This window comes from Melanerpes formicivorus, unplaced genomic scaffold (genome assembly GCF_026170545.1).
Source record: "Melanerpes formicivorus ecotype bairdi unplaced genomic scaffold, bMelFor1.0.p_v2 SCAF_2, whole genome shotgun sequence".
In the NCBI taxonomy this organism is placed as follows: Eukaryota; Metazoa; Chordata; class Aves; order Piciformes; family Picidae; genus Melanerpes; species Melanerpes formicivorus.
This window is the reverse complement of record NW_027142354.1, coordinates 20,292,530-20,315,496: the sequence shown is the minus strand read 5'-3', so window position 1 is coordinate 20,315,496 and position 22,967 is coordinate 20,292,530. Positions and strand designations below refer to the sequence as shown.

The 22,967-nt window shown below is 44.2% G+C and overlaps 1 protein-coding gene across 1 annotated transcript; it reads right to left on the bottom strand.

Moving 5' to 3' along the window:
• Positions 1 to 16,992: 16,992 nt before the first annotated feature.
• SF3B5 (splicing factor 3b subunit 5) lies at positions 16,993 to 17,778 on the bottom strand. The gene has a single exon (XM_068152547.1). The coding sequence runs from the start codon at positions 17,594 to 17,596 to the stop codon at positions 17,336 to 17,338; it is 261 nt and encodes an 86-aa protein (XP_068008648.1). The 5' UTR covers positions 17,597 to 17,778; the 3' UTR covers positions 16,993 to 17,335.
• Positions 17,779 to 22,967: the final 5,189 nt, after the last annotated feature.

The window sequence follows — 22,967 nt, the reverse complement described above, 5'->3', positions numbered from 1 at the left end:
ATTCAAGGGGGACTGCACTACTTTCATGGAACAGGTCATCCTGAGTGCAATAACACAACACTTACAGGATGGCCAAGGGATCAGGCTCAGCCAACATGGATTTAGGAAGGGCAGGTCCTGCCTGACCAACCTGATCTCCTTCTATGATAGGGTGACCCGCCTGGTGGATGTGGGGAGGCCTGTGGATGTAGTTTACCTGGACCTCAGCAAGGCCTTTGACACCGTCCCCCATAGCAAACTCCTGGCCAAGCTGTCAGCCCATGGCTTGGACAGCAGCACTCTGAGCTGGGTTAGGAACTGGCTGGATGGCCGAACCCAGAGAGTGGCGGTGAATGGTGCCACATCCAGCTGGCAGCCAGTCAGTAGCGGAGTCCCCCAGGGATCAGTGCTGGGCCCCATGCTCTTTAACATCTTTATTGATGATCTGGATGAGGGCATTGAGTCTATCATCAGTAAATTTGCTGATGACACCAAGCTGGGGACAGGAGTTGATCTGCTAGAGGGTAGAGAGGCTTTGCAGAGAGACCTCGACAGGCTGGACAGATGGGCAGAGTCCAACGGCATGAGATTTAACGCATCCAAGTGCCGGGTTCTGCACATTGGCCACAACAACCCCATGCAGTGCTACAGGCTGGGGTCAGAGTGGCTGGAGAGCAGCCAGGCAGAGAGGGACCTGGGGGTGCTGGTTGATGGTAGGATGAACATGAGCCTGCAGTGTGCCCAGGCAGCCAAGAGGGCCAATGGCATCCTGGCCTGCATTAAGAACAGTGTGGCCAGCAGGAGCAGGGAGGTCATTCTGCCCCTGTACACTGCACTGGTTAGGCCACACCTCGAGTCCTGTGTCCAGTTCTGGGCCCCTCAGTTTAGGAAGGATGTTGACTTGCTGGAACGAGTCCAGAGAAGGGCAACGAAGTTAGTGAGGGGCTTGGAACACAAGCCCTATGAGGAGAGACTGAGGGAGCTGGGGCTGCTTAGCCTGGAGAGGAGGAGACTCAGGGGTGACCTTATTGCTCTCTACAACTACCTGAAGGGGGGTTGTAAACAGGCAGAGGTTGGTCTCTTCTCCCAGGCAGCCAGCACCAGAACAAGAGGACACAGTCTCAGGCTGCGCCAGGGGAAGTTCAGGCTGGAGGTCAGGAGGAAGTTTTACACGGAGAGAGTGATTGCCCATTGGAATGGACTGCCCGGGGAGGTGGTGGAGTCGCCGTCACTGGAGTTGTTCAGGAGGAGACTTGACAGGGTGCTTGGTTACATGGGTTAGTTGATTGGGTGGTGTTGGGTGATAGGTTGGACGCGATGATCTTGAAGGTCTCTTCCAACCTGGTTTATTCTATTCTATTCTACTTAGAGCTCTCCAGCTGGACTTGGCACCATTGACCACCACTCTTTGGACTCTATTTTGTAACCAGTTCCTTATCCACCTCACTGTCTGCTCTTCTATCCCATATTCCTGAGCTTGCTCACAAGGATGCTATGATTGGATAGGTTGATTTCTTTTGACCACCTGTTTTGGGTTTTGATGTCTTGAGCAAATGGCTGATGAATGGTGTAAAACTGAAAGAACTAATCTTCACTAATCAGTGTTGCTAGCAAACAGATGGCTAACAAAAGGAATCTGTTCTCTTCAACACTGAAGTGATTATCAATGGGTCCACTGGAACAACAATTTTCAAAGGTTCTCTAAACTGAGAGGTCAAGAAATTACCTATAGGACAAACAGGAGCCAAGAAAATTTACCACTAACACTAGCCAAATTCTCAGGGCTATCAAAACTAGAGGTACCACCTGTACTTCAATGGATCCTTCAGGTAGAAATCACTGCTGGTCAAATGAGTACAGAGGGAACAATCACTATCTTTTTGTGCTGTTCTTAACCTCTTCCATCTTCCTGCCAAAGACAGGACACCAATCTAGGTGAAACTTTGGTGTGACTGAACGCAGACATTTCTGTGCATGTAATGTGAATTGCCATTATGGAGACAAGGTGTTCTGCTCACATAATTTCAGTAGAAAGTTAAACACATTAGGGAAGTGTTGGCACCTCATCTCACCCACATTCTCCACAAGAAGGATATAAATGAACATGCATCAAAGATATCTGAACCCAAACTACATCTTTCTGGCCTGTAAAAGAGGTCCATAAGCAAGAGCCGTTCTGGGTCAGTCCCTGCATTGTGCAGTAAAGGAAGTTGTCCTTCCTCCCAAACTGCAGCTGAGGAAAGTTGTGGGATATACTATGGTTTTAGGCAAGTACTGTTCAGTATGAAGTTTTCGCACACCCATAAAGCAGTTAGCTAAAGCTAGTCAGCTTCCAGTTACCTACCTAAACATGGTGTAGTATGACCCAGAGTGGACACTGTGTATCTAAGGAAAGCTCCTTCTCATGCAGCTCACTGCAGTGCAGCATCCTAGTAAAGACGACAGACATATTCATTCACCCTATGTTGCTCTGTCATAGCCTCACAGAAGTTCATTCAGGAGCCCTAAGGTGCTGTGGTGTTTGGGTCCATGTTATCCAAAGGGCTTCCTGCTACTGCATTGTTTACCACTGACAACCTTGGTACAGAAGCATTCTCCACTGCAAGGCCGCAGTAGTTGGGGTGCTAGACAGAGCCTTCTTCATGACCCACCACATAGGAATCAAGGTGACTGACTTCTGGCCTGAAAGTATGCAGGGACTGCACTTGGTGCCTGCCAGGACTGAGGCAGAAATGTGAGGTGAATAATCCTCTCTTTCCCATTCATCTGTTTCCCATAAACCTGAAGAAATTCAGTAGCATATTCAGGGAAACAATGATTCTCACTCTTGGTACAAGGATTCTGGATTTTGATGTGTCTCAGATGGTATTTTGGCTTAATTACATTATGCTGAGATCCAACAAACTGGGACTATCTAAGACTTCCGAGTTTGAAGGGTTTGGGGCTGAGGAGCTGTCATGCTGATCCAGAAGGATTTCCTCAGCAAAACAAGGAGGAGGGAAGACACGTTTCAAGCCCTGGAATCCAAAGGACTTTAAAAAGTCTTTCAAGGCCCATTAATTTACAATACATTAAGCTCCACCTTCTGGTGAATGGCTAAACTGCAGGAAGAAGCAACGCTCTGGGTGGAGTGAAACCATTTTTTTCAAGACAATAGTATCCAAATAGAAAAATGCCTTAACTACACTTGAAGTATTACAGAAAACACTGATCTTCATAAAAGTATCAACAAAATAGTTTTTAAAAACTTCACAATGTGTTGTTTCAAGTTGGTTTATTATGTTAGATTCCATTTTCTTTACTTGGTGTAAACTGTCATACTACAAAATAAATTATGCTTCAACTATCCCTAACCACAAACCAGTTTTGAATACCTTGTTGCACTAAACCCTTTAGTATTTTGTTCTTTTTATTTGGTTGAGGTGAACATCATTGAAATGTTAAAATTCCTCTAAGGACATGGGATAGTTCCCAGACAACAACCCAGAGCCCTGAAATTTTGTATTGCTCTTGGCCAACCACTTCTCTTTTCTGGACACTGGAACGGGTGCAGAAACCAACAGATATTGCTGATTTGGAGTGCCCACCTCATTGGCAAAGTCTGCATCATTGACTTCTTCCCTTAGATTCAGCAAAGATGTAGGTAATTGAAGCATGGAGGCCAAAACAGAACACTAGGCATGGCTGGTGCAAAGATACGGGCAGCAGGATTAAGTGCTCAAATAGGCAGCTGAACATCCTGACCTGGACTATCAGGCTGGGACTCTCCTCACTTGTGCTTCTCCCCACACTTTCTCTGGCCACTTGGTCCAGCCCAGGCTACTGTGAGCACCTGGACTAGTCTAAACCCATCCTCCAGCCAGGGACCCCTCTACCTCAGGAGATAGCTTCCCCATCAAAGTGTGTGTCAGCAGCCAGGAGGTACTAGGAGAAGGTCAAGGGTCAGCAGGGGGAGCCCTCCTGCACTGCACTCACATGAGAAGGTAAGGGGGTATTGGGGAGAAGACATGCTGCTGCTCATCACAGCTTCCCCTTGCCACTTCTCTCACACGAAACTGGACTTCTGGCTTGGAGATCTGTATGGGGCTGTTTTCAGGGCAGAGGGCTGGAAACACCAATGAGTTAACTTTACTGTGCAGGTCTCAGAAAGGAGTTGTGTACACGTACAGGGAAAAAAGGTGGGAATTGTGAGTGAGGCAGCCCTCTTTTCAGGTGGCAGATGTAGCAGATCTTGGTGCAGAGAAGATATCTCTGGCTACAGGACTGCTGGCTGTATGAGGGCGTGTGTCAGCTACCTGCAGCAGAGGAGTGGCAGCAATGGTGGTGAGAGTCCAGGTATGAAGGGGGCAAAGGAGACTTTTTTCACATGAACATCACAGATTGTTTTGACAATTGTTAGTGTCAATGATATTAAAAAAGTAGGATGAAGAGCAGTAAAAGGATGAGGGGAGAAGAAGAAGAAAGAGCAGAAAAAATAAAAAGAAGGGGGAGGAGAAAAGAAGGAAGAGGATGAAAATTATAAGAAGAAAAAAGGAGGGAAAGGAGAGGAGGGAGGATGAAAAGAAGGAGAAAGAAGGAAACAAGGAGAAATCTCTTTTGCCACTGCCCTTGTGTGAAACACAGTAACAAATTGTTTTCCATGTGACAAGAAAGGTGTCTTATTACACTCAGGTATTATGTTGGTAGAGGCCCAGAAGACCTGTTACAAGACATCACATTTTGCCAGGGCCATATCACTGACACCTTTCTATGGTCAGCCATGGTGCCAGCTTTCCATTAATAACACAGTGCCTGAATTCAGCCATGGTGTGTACATGGGTAGCGAGTGGAGGGCCAGAGAACAGGTTCCTTGTCTCTCCCCCTGGAGAGGACAAAAATGGGAACAGGGTAGGAGAGAGGGATTTGAGTGATAGTTCTGTGCTACCCATCCAGGGCATATTAGAAGACAGCAGATACAGAAGCACAAAAAGCTCAGAAGATGATGGAGTCTAGCTCAGGCCCATTGCTGGCAGGGTGGACACTGACATGCTGGAGGCACTGTGCAGGGCTCTGGCAATGGGGACTGGAGCTTCCAGCTGCCATGGTGTTGCAATTCATTTGGTAATGCCACTGCAACCATTGGCAGCCGAGCTTATCGTGCCTCTGCGCATTGAATCTTGCCCCAACAGTAAATGAGTTCCTGAGCAAATGGGTGATATGAAGGAGAAACCACCTGAGTGAGGAGAGATACAAATAATACTGTTGAACCAATAGTTCAAAGCTCATCTAACCAACTGCTCAAATAACTTAATCTTGCTATTTAAGCAGTTTTTTTCTCTCTTTTCAGTAGTGTCAGTATGCACACACAAAAAACCCCACATACCACCAAAGGTCTAACCACAGGCTGGGGAACGGACAAACTCTAGGAAGATATGGAAAAGTATGAAGAAACAGAGACAGCCCAAGAGGTATCCATCTCACTCAGGTTATAACTGCTTTCAAGTCTTTTGGAAGTACTACAACTAAGGAGAGATTTAAAGATGAAAGTAAGCAGATTTGGGTCCTCATCCAGGCTCACAGCAGCAAAGGAGAAACCACTATGGTGAGCAGCCTTCCCAGTAGGTACAACATTGTCATTATGTTAAATTAACTGGTTTGAAAATTAGGGTAAAAACAGAAAACCAAGAACTGATGATACTTCAAAATACTCCAGCTCTTGCATTGTCTGTGGTGCCAACTCCTGTCCTTGAATTTTTTTCTAGCACATACTTGTATCTAGCACATCTGACAAGCAGTTACAGTGCTCTTACAAGAAATGAGGGGATGGTTTGTAGGGTCTGCATATGCAGAACACATCTCTGCAACATGAAATCACAAACATAGCAGCAACCTTTGGAAGAGTGTGCTTTCACAAGCCACAACTTCGTATAGTCCAGAAGACAGATTTTCAAGATGAATCAGTCTTCCTTTGGTTTAACAGTAAAAGATATCTACCTGGAGTGTGCCAAGATAATACCTGGCAGGAGTAGCACTTAAAAATGCACTATCCAACTTCTCCTCTCCTTCTCATAGTGCTTACTCTCCCTGTCCCAGAAAATCCATGCTGAGGTAAAAAACCTTCCTTGCAGATGATCAGCCTCAGTCATTTGCCCATTGATACTTTCTGACTGATCCCCAGAAACAGGCCATCTTTCCCATGCTGCAACCCACCTGCCAGCAGTGTGTGGGGAAGGAGGTGACACTGAAATTCCTGTGTTGGAGAAGCTGGAAGATGCAGGAAAATTAGTCAGGGTGGTTTAGGAAGCTGGAGAATGTTTCTGTGGTCCAGGAAATGGAACAGCCCAGCAGGACTGGTTTACATCCAAACAGTTGCTGCATGATGTTACAGATACTGAGCTTGGTATGGAGTAGGAACCACACTCTTAGGGACCTGACTTCAGGACTTGGAATGATCTCCAGGGGTACCATAAGTACAAAAAGCAATTAGGGCTGTACTCTTTTCATCCAGTTAAGTCCCCAAAATAAGCCAGCCATTGCATCCCAGCTTGGGCACCCACAGCTGTCAAAGCACTTGGCCTTCATCACCTTGCAGCCATGCTCCCCACTGGTGAGGCAGCCACCAGCTACCCAGTGAGGCGAGGGAGAGAGATCCATGCAGAAAGCACCACATCAGCAGGTGACTTCAATCCACAGCGCATCACACCAGTGTCCAAACTTGGAACGGGCATCTGAGCTTAACACCACCTAGACCCTGGCAGCACGGAAAAGCTACTTGGAGTTACTGCTCCACATCTAGACTGCCTGTATAAACTCCATGGATGGCATTTCACTATTTACTCTAGCCACAGAAACTGTGGCAGGGAATTCAGTTCTGGAAGGTCTCCAAATAGGGTCTGTGGTTCTTTTGCATGTGTATCTAATAACATGTATATATAGAATTAATTTATAGCAATAGTCTTCCCCAGATTACTCTTCTGGGCAGCTAACACAAACCAGTTTCTCACTGGCTGTCCAAAACAGAGGAATTATTCTTGGCCTAATGAGATTTGCCAGAGTAAGATTGATTTTTAGTCCTCAAACATAATTAAAAGGAAACTGAGGTCTTAGGACCAGGAGGAAGTGGCTGGGATGGGATGGCTGGCATGACCAGATGTCAAGCAGTAGCAAAATAGTGCTATTGCCATGAGTGGTGTCCCCCAGCATAATCAGATGCTTACAGGGGAAACAGGGGCTGTAAAGGACAGACAGAAGATGAAGAAGCAGGAGGCAGTCATTGGCACTGATACTACACCAAGGCCAGCTGTCAAGCTCAGCACTGATCTCTTGCTTGGACATCTGTTGACATCAGCAATGCAGTGATTGAAAGTGATCCATGAAGGAACTCACATAGAGGCCTGGAATTCCTTAGTTACCCAGCCTGGGCAAAAACTGTTGCACTTTGGCCCTGCTACCTGGAATTCAGCCACAGTGCTGTCTCCTTTACTGCAGCAGCAACAGCTCCTTTTCTTTAATCACCCTGTGCACTACCACAGAAGGCACACAACTATGTCTGATGAACCCCTGCCAGGCAAGAAAAAACAAACAAACCAACAAACAAACAGAACAACTAAAACCAGCCTTGCAACCAGCGACACAGGATTACATGAGGATAGTCTCCAAATCAAGCAGAAAAACTGGAGAAAACCCAGATACTTTGATTCAGCCCACACACCCCGTGGTAGTGGGAGGCAAAGGCTCAACTGGTAGAGAAACACAGCAAGTTACCACAGGCTGTAGCTGCCCTGCCCGGTGTGAATCCCTCATAGTATTTACAGGGTGGGCCATGGGCTTTCAGGTGTCTCAACTGAGTGCCTACAGCTTGGTGGGGTAAACTAAGCACTGGTGCGGTAGGTGGGTGCAGTAGGGATGTGTGTGCCCTTGGAAATGCCCCATGGCACCCCTGTCCCATGCTGCAGAGGCAAAGGCAGCCCAGAGATCCACCTCACCTGGCAAAACAAAACCAGAACATTCTGGTTGTGACTGGCAGTAACTGTTTTCCTAATAAAAACGTTTTATATGACCTACTAAACATTTCCTAAACCAACCTGAAGAAGCTGAGACATATATGAAAGGAACTATTATTTTGTGGGTGAGTAGCCCTGGGTCCCTTAAACCATCTTCTCACCTGCCCACCTGGGAGAAACAGGAGCTTCCTGTAAGCAAAGACTGCCCTGCTGTCTTGGCTGCCATCCTCTATATCTTTAGGACTCAGTCACAGGGCTTTGGTAAATTTTGTGCAACTCTTTGCTCCCCAGTTTGCCAAGGCACTCACACCCTTCAGCGGGAGAGACTTATACTGAATTACTGCTGTTGGTTGCCTAAATGGCTCACACCAAAGACAAGGGAAATCAGTTTGAACTTGCAGCACGCTGTAGTTAACTACTTGTGTTAGCTCCCTGAGCGAGGGTTTCTTCTTCCTTGTTTGTGTTTTTTGTCTGTTGATTTTGTTTTCTTGTAGTACCCTAGAGATGAAGGGAAAGTACCTCCAAGGAAAGAGGCAGAAGACCTTGCATTTGACTCTAAAATAAGGACATGCAACAGGCACTAGCTACAGAGCAGCTGATGTGTCCTCACAGTTAATTTATCACAAGTAACTTGGTCCTGAGTCCTTATCTTCAGTTTCAGATACGTTTATTGCAGAAAAAGAGCATCTCCACAGAGTGATAGCCAGGAACAGGCATTTTACTTTGCATTCACATCTTTCCTTGTTTTCTTTGTGTGGATAAAGCCTAAAATTCTATGCTTGGATTTGCCAAGAAAAATGTTCTGTTCCTAGGTCAGGACATCAGCTTTTCTTGGAGAAGTGTAGTGGCAGGGAGGGAGGCTGGAGATAAGCTTTCATCAAAAGCCTCATAGCTAACTGCCATAAGGGCAAGAATGAGGGATGAAATCTCTTCCTCAAAGAATTGTTAAGCACTGTAATCCCTCAAGCCTAGTGCCTCTCCCCTTCTCATTTCCTAGTAAACATAGGTTATGTCCAAAAGACAGTCCCTTAATGCAGTCCTCATACATTGGTGACTCCAATCCACTTTCTCTTTGCCAGTGCTGGCAGTCTCACTGGTGAGGCTCATGTGTTGAGGAGTGATGCTTCAATTCATTTTCAGAGTTTTAAGACTGGCTTTTTATTGTCTCATCTGCACCATGCTTCTTATCTAGTAAGGAAACAGCAGCTCAGAATGATATCTTTGGCCAGATGAGGCCGGTGTTCTAGAGCTCTCATGCACAAGATTTTGGTATGAAATTCATGCAGCTGGAAAGAGACATCCCTGATCATTATTCTATCAGTTTTACTAGGGAATCTTCTTTTCCACTCAGTTGCACATATACATTTCTCCTCAGTAGATTCCAGGCCCTACTGGGGCTTCTCCCCTGCTTGCAAAGCACCTAGCAGGTGGTCATGAGTACAGATGAGAAGTCAGCTAAAGGCCTGATCCAGAGAAGTGCTGAGTACTTGAAACTCTCTCTGTGATTCTATGGAAAGCTCCAGGTAAACTGGGTAAGATCTATGTCAGGATGAGTAATAGAATGAATATCCAAGTGTCCTGCTTAGGCTGGCAAATCCTAGCCTGCAAGTGAGCAAAACTTTGTAGAGCTAACTGCACCAAGTCTTGACTTTCCACCATTACATGCTGCTTTCCACCAAGACATTATGCTGCTGCTGAGATCCCATAGGTCTAGTTGTTTTCTGTGGCTTGCTTGATGAGCATATGGATCGTGTCTTTCCCCTAAAGCTTCATCATAAACAATCAGTTAAAACAGTGGGAATAAAATCACAAAACAGAGTATTGTGGGAGCCATCTGCCAAAATACTCTCTCACTTCAGCTTCCCAGGGTCATTCCAGGACAGCTGCTGCTAGCTCCACAGTACAAGAAGTTAAATTGCTCACAGATTTTTCTGCAAATAGCTGCTTCAGAACTGATCTCTTAGAAGGAAAACATTTTAACAAATGAAGAAAAGCAGCATAACAACACTTGTGTGAAGGCCTTTTGCAGCTCCTTATCAAAGTCCCAAAGCTCTGGCATGGGTGCAAACCACTTTCCCACACTATTTGTAGGTCTGTCACACGCTCAGAAAAGCCTGTGGAGGTCCTGCTCAACCAAGTCTGACCCAGTGATAGCTTGCAGAGTCCATTCCCACTGCTAAACATTCTTTTTTAAGATCATAAAACTACAGTGCTTGAGACAGTATGTAGAGATAGTAGCACTCCTCCATCACGTTCCTGAAAGCTTCAGCTCACAAAAATTTATCAGCTTGAAGCACCCAATATACATAGAAGCTCAGCACAAAGTCTATCACCTGCATTTTAGACAATACTCATCATGTCATGAGGGCAAAGTATCAACTACAAAATAAAATATGTTGCCCTTTATATGGTGCAGTTATGATCCAACCCATTAATGCACTTACTTTCATTAATACAAAACCAATCAAATTACTAGTACCATAGTGCAATAAATATAGAGGCTATAATTTCACTGAATGTTTTTATGTGAAAGTAAAATACCAGGATGAAGTCTTCTCCCACAGTCCTCAACTGCCATCAGAGATTTCAACATCAATACCTGATAGTGAGTATGATAGATGGGCGCATAAATCTCACTTTTTTCTCAGAACAAATAACTATATCCTGTGCTAGGCATCATCTCATGGGGCTATACAAAAGAACTGGTACTCCTCTGACATCTAAAAATAAGTCCTTCAGTTTCAACTCTTAAATAACTTCCTCCATATCTGTTTCAGACTTAATCATTCTTGAAGACTGTACAATGACATCTCATTAAAATAAGTTTCTTTCAGATGGAATTACATCAGTCTTCCATAAACAGACTGATTTGGTTTCCTTTTCTGAATTTATTTTATCTGACTTAAAACAATTGCCCTTTTCATAGCCATGTGTTGTTCGTAGTGAACAGCTACTCCATAAGCAGTTAATTAAACAAGTCTAATTCCTATTCAGCTGTTTACATGCTGTGAGTTCCAACCCTGCATAAAAATGTCTGTTTATTAAATGCTATGTATTTTATATGTATAAAAAATAGATAGGTTTTGGTTGGTTGGTTGGTTTGGGTTTTTTTCTCAAAGAATAACATTGGGATATGTCAAAGTCTATCTTTGACAGTTCTGGTTGCATTTGATCTGGAGACTTGATAGGGTGCTTGGTTGCATGGTTTAGTTGATTAGGTAGTGTTGGGTGATAGTTTGGACACAATGATCTTGAAGGTCTCTTCCAACCTGGTCTGGTCTGGTCCGGTCTATTCTATTCTATTCTATTCTGTTCTGTTCTGTTCTAATTTCTACTCTAGGTCTATACTTATGTCTCTTTTCAGTTCCTGGGGTTAGCAACAGGGCATCTCCCAGCTCTTTCTCACTCAGATCAAAACTTCTGTGTGGTTCTGGAAGTAAGTTGAGCTCCTAGATTGTCACACAGAACAGAATCTTCAACTTCCAATTTTCACCTACCCTAGGCTTCTTAGATTAATCATACTACAAATGTAATTGCTTTCCTATGCCCAAGAAACTGGAAATTGTAGTTTTATTGGTGAAAAATCTGAGACAAAACCATGGTGGCTTGTACGTGTACACCACATGGATACCAATAAAAAAATCAGGCTCAATCAAATTTTTAAAAAGCAGAAGAGAGGTGGATATTAGGAAGCAATTATTTGCCAGTGGGACATTTTGTCCCATAGACAATTTGAACTGAGTAGCCTCAGTGGGAAATACTTTGGTCATCTTTTTCCTAGTAGACAAATCTACTAACTGAAAAAATCTCTGGATTTGTGCCTTTATAGCAAGAGCTAAGGAAGCATACTTGGTGAAGATCATGTTCTGTAATTCCACACTGTGCACTGTAAATCTAGACTGTGATTAACTAAATTAATCTGATATGATTCATAATGTCATACAAGATGAAAAAGTGAATGAAATTGTGTAATAATACTGTTTTATTTTAAAGTTAAAGAACATACTGAAACAAATATGAACGTGGAAGTGACTTGTTTGTTTGTTTCAGCCAAAACACTGCTTTCATGAAAATCAGATCCAGTTAATTTTGGTTGATGGAAAATTATTACTTTCATTTTTTTTTTTCCTTTACAGAAAGGGCCACATAGAGCTCGTTTTGTGTTTATTAGCAATTTTTCCAACCTGGAAATACTGAAAATTAATAGAAAATACAAAATGTCTTCCCACCAAGACAATAATTTCCTCTCTCCTTTGAATATGTTTAGAAGCTCTGCCTTTTGTAAGGATTATAAACCCAAAAGTTGTTTTAATTGAAACCCACTCATTGCAAATCTGCTCATTGACATCTACCAAGTCACTTGAACACTCCACACCACTTTGAATGCTACAAGCTAAAACCTTCAGTCAAAGAATAAGCAACACAAAACAAAAATACAGAAAACATTTGGGAAGCTTATTCTCTTTCTTCTGTTCTTATCCTCCATTTTCTTTCTTTAAAATAATAAAATACTTTAACATGGACCCTGACAGAATTATTTGCACTTAATCCTTAATTTTCAAATCTCTATTCACATGTATTGGTTTCTTTTGGTTCCTTTCTACCTCAAAGAAATTACACCCATTTATGGAAGAATCATTATAGCTTTTCTTTGCAACTGATTATACTTCTGTTTCACCTGTTTTATCATAGTATCATAGTATCAGTCAGCGTTGGAAAGGACCACAAGGATCATCTCATTCCAACCCCCCTGCCATGGGCAGGGACACCCCACACTAGATCAGGCTGGACAGAGCCTCATCCAGCCTGGTTGTAAACACCTCCAGGGACGGGGCCTCAACCACCTCCCTGGACAACTCATTCCAGGGTTTCACCACTCTCATGGTGAAGAACCTCCTCCCCACATCCAGCCTGAATCTCCCCACCTCCCTAGAAGTTATTCATAGCTCTTGTCATTTCAAGTAGGCTTTGTTACTATATAAAACACATTTTTAAACTATTTATTTTTGATCCCAGAGTCATTCTATCTTCCATCTTTTTTTTCAAACTGGCAGATCACTTAATGAACGATTTCTCCCACATTAGACAATCTGCCGTCTATAAGTGTACAGACGGAGGTTGTTGTTAGGACTTGAAAGTGAGCAAAGCCCATCTACCTGAGAAAAAGTTGCCAAGAGAGCTGGCCTTATCAGAAGAGATTACAAGAGCACAGAGGACTAAGGATTTAGTCCAATGAAACAGACTGAGAGGATATATAATTGTTTCCTATAAATATATTAGTATGTGGAAAGAGCAGAGAGGGAGAAAAGCTATTCAAGATGATGAACAATGCTGGCAGAAGACCAAATGCACATTCAGTGGCCAGAAATATACTTAGGCTGAACTATCAGAGAAATGAGAGGCTGGAAAGCTTTCCCTGGGGAAGTTTTGATGACAGAAGTAAGCTCATTTCACATGAAGATTGCAGAGTTTATGAAAAATACTATGATATAAAAGCCTTCAAATATAGGAGACTGGGCTAGATGATCCCTCAATTTCCTTTCAGTCTCTATGCCTATATACATTAAACACAGTAATAGTTTGGGATTACAAAAAATAAACATTATGCTGTGACTATTTCATAACTTCCTGTAGATACTGATTTTGAGCAAACTGAATGAGTTAAAGCAAATTCTGTGTCAATTATGTCAAATTAAAAGTCTGAAGTGCTTTAAGATTTTACCATTTGCATGTTGCTCTGATGGGAACTTCTTAGGTTGTGTTATTGTCTAAAGTGTGTCTTTATCTCAGTGGAAAACGCTTAATTTGCATTAAAAATTTGAATCCTCACTTACCTTTGCTTTTCAGTTGTTAGTTTTGTGGGATACCTATTGTGCCACGTCATGAAAATAAGTAGCTCATTAATACAAAATGCAGATAAATGAGAAATGTAGGCGATCTTAAACATAAGACAAAACAAACCCCATGGTAAGTTACAGGCTTATGGATGTATGGTTGGAAAGCTGCAACCTGGAGAGGGACCTGTGGGTATTGGTTGTCAACTGAATATCAGTCATCAGTGTGCCCAGGTGGCCAAGAAAACCAGTGGCATCCTGGCTTGTCTTAGAAACACTGTGGCCATCAGGAACAAGAAAGTGATCAGCACTGGTGAGGGCACAGTTCTGGGCCCCTCGCTACCAGAAAGACCTTAAGGTGCTGGAGCATGTTCAGTGAAGGGAAAAGAGGCTTAGGAACAGCCTGGAGCACATGACTCCCTGAGGGAGCTGGTTCAGTCTAGAGAAGAGGAGGCTGTGAGGGGAGACGTTACTGCTCTCTGCAACTACCTGAAGAGAGGCTGGAGCTAGGAGGAGGCCTGTGACAAGCAACAGGTCAAGAGGAAACGGTGTCAAGCAGCACCAGGGGAGGTTTAGGCTGGATATTAGGAAATATTTCTTCATTGAAAGGGTTATCAAACATTGCAATGGTCTGCTCAGGGCAGTGGTGGAGTCACCATCCCTGCAGGTGTTTAAGCAGTGTGTGGACCTGGCACTTAGGGACATAGTTTAGTGTTGACCTTTCAGTACTGAGTTGAACATTAGCCTGGATGATCTTCAAGGTCTCTTTCAAGTAGGTAAATTCTGTGATATTCTGTGAAATTACATACTCCAGTTCTGATTCTGTATTTGTGATTAATGTAGTGCATCTCAAAGGCAGGATGGCTGATGTTTATTCCCTGGCAGCTTTAATCATAATCAAGAGTCAAGGTTAAAATGGATTATCTCCTCTGTTGCATATAAACAGTTCACAGCAAACACCTCCACAGACTACTAGAGAGTAAGCTGTATTAAAATAGCTGTAGAAATAGCAGTATTTTCCAAAGAGAGTTTTGATGCACTCTTCTAAATAAAGGTCAAGCAGAAGAGATGATGCAAAAGATTCAAAATGTATGAATGCATCACTTTTGTTTAAAAACTAGAAGTGATAGATCTATTAGCTTCATAAAATACTAGTGTGCTATGTTTACTGTGAAGAGTAAATTAAGAGTATTTTGTAATTACTTAGTAATCATTTTCCCATTAACTCTGTTAATAAATTGGGCAGCTTTATAAGTAAGCACTGTAGGATGCTGAATACCAATAAACTACATCAGGAATGGGTAAGATTAAGGGCAAACAACCATACTGGAAACCACAATGATGATTTTGAAGGTTACATTAGTGAGGTACATTGCAAGGTGACAGCCATTAGGCTAAACTAGCAATGTATTCTTGAACAGGAGGTAAATTACTTCCATACTACCTATGGCAAGGAAGCTGCTGTCCTGTTCCCACCTCTTCAGAACCAACCCCAGAGAAAAGGCTACTGTGATGAACATTTTTCAAGGTTCAGCGTAGTGATCAGAAGCCAAGTGGATAAAATACGTACTGTGTTGCACATTACTGCTTTAGCTATCAAGCATATCTGAAACTTTTGTATTTAAAGAAAATGTAGCACTCCCAAAAGGAGGCAACAATTTAGCAACAACAGAAAATTTAGAGGATCCCTAGAGCAGTTAGATGCGCCCAGGTCCCCACAGGTTGGATGCTATTCATGAAAGGTTGGTTGAAGATCACCCAAATCAGAACTTACAGATCCTGTAACAGCAATACAGAAGTTCTTCTTGTACAGAATGGTTAGAATAACCCAGAAGCTCATTTTAGGTGAAATATCTTATCCTCTTTTGTCAGAATTTGGGTTTTCCCTCTTATTTGAAATATCAGTGTTTATAGAGAATATATCCAAGCAGTTCAGTGTCGTCAGGCTAAGACTGTGGATCAACCACAACAAAAGTCCTCCAGAATTCCTAGTCTCCACAACAGTAACCGAAGCTAAAGAAGTCCTCATAGCAGCCAAGTTTACTTTCAGTTCTCAGAAATTCAGCCTTTTCTTAGAGGCAGTAATGAAGAAACTTCCCCCCCAAACCAGCTTTCCAGTACTACTCTAGTATTAATTACCTCCACCACTGCAACCTTGTTCCAGATTGCATGTGCCTCAATTAAGAATGTGAGAAGTTAATCACCCTAAAGTTTTGAGAACATCAGTTTAAGAAAATGGTCATTGGTAAGCTTGCATATAGCCTCAATAGGATCAGAAAACACTGAACTTTCCTCTCCATTGTAAAAACAGCCCCCAATAAAAACAACTCTCCCTTCCACCACACAAGACCCTCAAACAAGCCCCAATGACAGCTACAATGCTCCATGTAAGAAATGAAAGCGCTCGTTTCTCCAAGCAACTTATTTCTAAGGTTCAGTCTAAGCTCTCCCATTTTTTACAATGACAGATGAAGAGAAAGCTTATTTTAAGTGACAAATCAGCATTGAAACCAGATTGCAGCCCAAGATTGAAGTAGCCTATGGAATGTGCTGCCCAGGAAGGTGGTGGAGTCACCATCCCTGGAAGTGTTCAAGAGGGGACTGGACGTGGCACTTGGTGCCATGGATTAGCAGTCATGAGGTGTTGGGTGACAGGTTGGACTTTATGATCTTTGAGGTCTTTTCAAGCTTATTGATTCTACAATTCTAAAATGTCTTGGTGTGACAAAAACTAGCAGCGAGTAACATTTATATTCCTATTCCATTATGACAATGTCATATACTTCAGTGCAACGTAGAAAAAATTAATCACTAGATGACTACAAACTACTAGTGGAAAAAAAAGCAGCTGTTGGACCACAGAGAGTCAAGGTGCGGAAAACCCAAAGCACAGGAAAGAGGATGATGAGGTAAAGAAACGGAGTTTTAAAGCACTAAAGCAACTGACTTGCACTGTACCACAATTACCCCCGCGTAGTAAATGCCAACAATAAATCAAAGCCACTGCGAGTCAACAAGCTTCCTCTCTCTTCAGAACAGTTTGGTAACTGTGTACTAATGAGCCTGGCTGGGAAAATGCTATCTGTAAGGTACCCGAGCCTTGCACCGCAGATGGCTGTACTGAAACGCTCGACGCTGAGCGATCAGCACTCCTTTTAAAACAAAAAGCTCTTATTAGCAGATTGCCAAACAAAACATTATAAATGCCCACTAAGCTTTATTAACTTTCATTTGTAAAAAATACGAAGGGTTGTACAGTAAACGAGTCGAAGCTGTTCAGGAGATATTTTACATGACTCCTTGTAAACAGTCTTTGGAGGGAACACTACCCGAGAGCAGACGGACCACAAGGGCGGAGGGCCGCGGACACCGAAGCTCCCCGTGCTCACTGGGACAGTTCCTCAGGCTTTCCTGCGGGTGTAGGGGCAGTCCAGTGGTAGCGGGCTCGGCTCCGGCTGGCAGGCAGGCGACCTCGGCGGAGCTCCAGCCAACCCGTCCCTACGGCACACTGCCCCGGGGCCGGGACCCGGACGGGGCGGACTAGGACTCGTCGGGTTTGTCGGCGGGAGGCCCGCAGGGCTGCAGCATCTTCTCCATGAGGTTGAAGCGGACGCGCGCCTTGCTCTCATTCTCGGCGATGGCGAAGTAGTTGAGCAGGTCGAAGTGGCCCATGTAGGAGCAGTACGAGTCCCTGTGCTGGTTCACCAACCACTCCCACTTGGTGGTGTCGGCGTGGCCCGTCCCGATGTATTTGGACTGCAGGTGCTCCAGCTGGCTGTGGATGGTGTAGCGGTCCGTCATGATGGCGGCGGCGGCGCGAACAGCTCAGGCCCTGCGGAGAGACGCTGCACGAAATGGCGAGCGGAAGCGACGTAACCTCACGCTAGAGACCCTTTCCGGCCAAGGCGCCTCAACTACTTGGCCGCAGGGCCGGCACCAGCTACTTCCGGCTCCACAGCCCGCTCTGAACGGAAACTAACCAACGAAACTCCAGGACGCCGGTGCTTTCGTGCCGCAGTGCACGATGGGAACACCTCAGGACGGCGCGGGGACTGGCGGGACATGCGCGCCGAGAAGGGCGTGACGGGAGTTGTAGTCCTTGCCCCGCTCCCGGCCAGACGCCTCCCGGCGGGTGCTGGAGGCCACGGTGTGCTGAGGGGCTGCCCGTCCCGGGCGCTGCGGCCGGGCAGGGTGCAGGGGTGGCCTTCCACGAGAGAAGTACTAGCCCGGCCACCCTGGGATTGTGGGACTGGGCCTGGCATGCTTCAATATTAATATGATCCGTAATAAAATAATTTACTACTGGCTTAATTAGTCTAGTTGACTAATGCAATAATGGTCAGTCACAACTCCAGGCCAGCCTCTGTAAAGCAGCATTATTTCAAAGCGCATGCTTAAGATTTAGCAATACGTTCAGGATCTGTTATTCTCAATACAAGCCTGAGCCTCAATTTAAGCCTGATGCTTAACTGAGACTCGAGCCTCAAGTTAATTTGCAAAACAAAGATAGAGCTTTGATAGCTATAGCTACTGCTTAATTCGCCTGAGAATCGGTGGAGTGTGCACTGTTGGATCTGGCTACAAAATAATGGCTCAGTAGTAATGGCTCAAGGGGAACAACATCAGAAAGTCTCTGTTTGCCAGGAGACTTCAGGAAACACAAAAGCAAAACTCCGAGGCACATGTTTCAGGGTACAGCTTATCCCAGCTCCTGACACTGCCTTTATATAACCTGCATCTCAGTTTTGCTTCCTAAACAAGTTGCACAAGGAAGTATAGCTCTGAAGAAAGAAAAAGATACCAGAAAAATAGCTAGGAGGTGCTAAGAGTAACCCAAGACTCCCTTTTCATTAGCACTTTGCTTGGTTACAGGGGTGTCTGTGCATCAGAGAAAGGCTACAGAAGTGCACAGCATTTGCAGGTCTTCCCAAATTGCATTGCCTATCTTCTTTGGTTAAAGTGGAGCTTGAAATAAATTTATAATTTAGCAAATAAATAGTCTTTCTTCTCTAGCTCTCTTCAAGAGCTTACACAATGTTAAGTTTAGAACTATAGAATCATAGGTTAAGGTTGGAAGGGACCTTAGAAATCATCTACTTCAACCTCCCCACCATGGGCCGGGATGCCTCTGAACTAGCTGCTCAAGGTCTCATTCAACCTAGCCTTAAACACTCCCAGGGATAAGGCATACGCAACTACCCTGGGCAACCTATTCCAGAGTCTCACCACCCTCGTACTGAAGAACTTCTTCCTAAGATCCTGTCTAAACCTCTCCCTCAGCTTAAGGGTGTCCCTCAGCTAGACACCCTTATGAAAAGTTCCTCTCCAGCTTTTCTGTAGGATCTTCTCAGGTATTGGAAGGCATCTGTAAGGTCCCTCTGCAGTCTTCTCTATGCTGATCAACCCCAGCTCCCTCAGCCTATTGTCATAGCAGAGGTGTTCCAGCCCTTGTATCATCTTTGTGGCCCTCCTCTGGTCTCACTCCAACATTTTGTGATCCATGTCCTTATGATGGGGATATCAGAACTGCATGCAGTATTCAAGGCGGGGTCTCACAAGAACATAGTAATGGGGAAGAATCACCCCTCTTGACCTACTGGCCACGCTCCTCGTCATGCAGCCTAGAATACGATTTGCCTTCTGGCCTGCGTGAGGGCATTGCCAGCTCATAGTTTCATAGTTTCATAGTTTCATTCAGGGTTGGAAGGGACCACAAGGATCATCTAGTTCCAACCCCCCTGCCATGGGCAGGGACACCCCACACTAGATCAGGCTGGACAGAGCCTCATCCAGCCTGCTCTTAAACACCCCCAGGGACGGGGCCTCGACCACCTCCCTGGACAACCCATTCCAGGGTTTCACCACTCTCATGGTGAAGAACCTCCTCCTCACATCTAGCCTGAATCTCCCCACCTCCAGCTTCATTCCATTCCCCCTAGTCCTATCACTACCTGAGATCCTGAGAAGTCCTTCCCCAGCCTTCCTGTAGGCCCCTTTCAGATACTGGAAGGCCACAATTAGGTCACCTCGGAGCCTTCTCTTCTGCAGACTGAACAGCCCCAACTCCTTCAGTCTGTCCTCATAGGAGAGGTGCTCCAGCCCTCTGCTCATCCTTGTGGCCCTTCTCTGGACACGTTCCAGCACCTCCACATCCCTCTTGTAATAGGGGCTCCAGAACTGGACACAGTACTCCAGGTGGGGTCTCACCAGGGCTGAGTAGAGGGGGAGGATCACCTCCCTCGACCTGCTAGCCACACTTCTCCTGATGCAGCCCAGGATCTGATTGGCTTTGCGGGCTGCAAGTGCACACTGAGAGCTCATGTTGAGCTTTTTGTCCACCAGCACCCCCAAGTCTCTCTCCTCAGGGCTACTTTCCAGCTCATGTTGAGCTCATCAATGAACACCCCCAAGTCTCTTTCTTCAGAGCTACTCTCAATCCACTCTGTACCCATCCTGTGTTTGTGCCTGGGATGCAGTAAATGCATTAAATGACTCATATGATAGTAGTGTTTTTAATTACTCATTTTGAAATAAGAAAGGCCCTTTGCCAGAAATTGTCCAGTAGGACACTGAACTATTTCTTTCTGTCCTTGTAAATGCTCTGTAGTCAAAGAAAATCCCAGAAACATTCTGTGAGAACTGGATGAGTTTAAGCCCCGTGTTTAAAAGAGGGCACCTTAGAAAACAAAGGCCACAGAAAGCAATGTCAATGGCTGCACTTGGGCTCTTTGATTTCAACTTTAGGACACTTGTAATGTAATGCAGTGGGAGAAGAGAGGATGTATGTAAGTATGCATGTATGCACAGATGCAGATTTATATTGATAAAATTATCACTCAATAGTAAAATGCTTGTGTGACAAATATTCCCAAATAACATAGCATGTTAGGATATTTCGAGGTTATTGTACTGAGAAACATTAAATACAATTTTCAGAATATTTTATATTTGCCTTGGTCTCCGAAGTCCTGTTAATAAATAATTAGTGTCTGAAAGAATAGATGCTTACTTATGGAAATCACATAAATGTCTTGATTTAAATGCTGAAACAATCTATTTGGAGATTAAATTCCTATCACGTTTCAAATGGCACTGGAAGCATGCCATGAACCATTCCGGCCACTGGATGTCAGGGTTGGACCTGCTTAAGTTATTCTTGCATAAAGCTGGAGTAGTCAAGCTGCAGAGAAAGAGGATAGAGGTTCCTAAGATCAGCAAAGTGGCATTTGCTATGCACTGCAAGAGATAACCGAGTTTTTAAATTTCCTACTGACTCTTTGGGTAGAAGAGTGAAGACATAAATACCCCGCAAGCAAGGGGATGCAATGATTTTAATGGATAAATCCAACAGGCACCCAGAAAGATCTTTACTATGTTGATTTGCCCTGCAAATACAAATTTTTAAAAAAAAAAAAAAAAAGTTTGAGATTGCATTTGGCTGGAAAGAATGGTGCTGGAAATTATGAGAAGTAAATGTCTTTATGTGGGAAATTGCCTGTTTTGTTAAAAGTATGCATTTATTTAAAATGGTGCTTCTGCTGTAACAGGTTCGTAAGTATTATTTGCAGAGGTCACATTACAACTTAGCAATTTCAGGCTGCAAAGTTTCTCTGTCTGTAATTGCATGGTCTTTTTTTCCCCCCCTCAGTTTTCCCATGTCATCACATGCACTGCAAAATCCTTTTTGTAATGTATGCTGTTTCTCCAATGCTGTGACAGCCTGCCAACATTAATAGCCTCCAGAAGCCTTTAGTTTTGCTTTGTAACAGGTGGAAGATCCTTTTACTGCTTTTCTCAGAGATCCTGTGAAAAACTTTTGTCATAAGCATTTTGTTTTGTGTAAGCTCTTCTAATTTCTTTTCCTTGCAGTCAGAATTGTGTTTCTGTTCCAGGGTAAGAAAATACCTTTACACTGCAACCGCCTGCTGCCTTTGGGGCTGCTTCGGAGATGGTAGAAATGTCATTGCTGCAAGCATCACGTTTTAAACTTTCTTCTCCTACTAGAAAGTATGTTTTGCTGTTGCTTTGAATTTATAGTGTGTAAACACTTAAAACATCTGAAAAATTCTTTTAGGACTGTGTGGCTGATTCCTTGCCAAAGCGATCAGACAAGAATAACTGGAATGTAAAATAGGAAAAGAAACAATACTATGTATTGTACAATTGAAAGCATACCCTTCAAGCTGCTGTGTATCCATGTTCCTATCTAGAAAAGTGATTTGTAATACCTTAAATCAGAGCGAAACTGGAGAAACTCACTGCTGAAAAATTATCTTGGCATTACACACAGTAGGGGCCTCATTAGTATTGAGCAGTGCTGTGCTTAGGCTTTAACACATTATCACAGTATCACAGTATCACAGTATCACTTAGGTTGGAAAGGACCTCGAGGATCATCGAGTCCAACCTATCAACACAGACCCCATGACTAGACCATGGCACCAAGTGCCACGTCCAATCTCCCCTTGAACGCCTCCAGGGTCGATGACTCCACCACCTCCCTGGGCAACCTATTCCAATGCCGAATGACTCGCTCGGTGAAGAACTTCCTCCTCACCTCGAGTCTGAACCTCCCCTGGCGCAGCTTGAGACTGTGTCCCCTTGTTCTGGTGCTGGTTGCCTGGGAGAAGAGGCCAACCCGCTCCTGGCTACAACCACCTTTCAGGTAGTTGTAGAGGGCAATGAGGTCACCCCTGAGCCTCCTCTTCTCCAGGCTAAACAATCCCAGCTCCCTCAGCCTCTCCTCATAGGGCTTGTGTTCAAGGCCTCTCACCAGCCTTGTTGCCCTTCTCTGGACACACTCAAGTGTTTCAATGTCCTTCTTAAACTGAGGAGCCCAGAACTGGACACAGTACTCAAGGTGCGGCCTAACCAAAGCAGAGTGTATCAAAACTTGGGACAGGAAGGCTGTTGTGGTGAGTGATTTGCAGCTTGTGGGAAATAAAATGGTGGGTTGAAAGTCAACTCTTTTCACTGTCAGTTTCAGCGTTTTTAGGATATTTTTTGTTTGGTGATGTTACATCATGTGTCACCAGAGCTATGCACTCAGCTTTATTAAAACTCCCTAAGGCATTTCCAAAATAATGTCTTCTGTAGTATGCTATTGTTACACTCTGACACAGTGAAAATGTAAAGATTAACTGACCCTGTGTTAGACCCTTCTCTTTCAAAC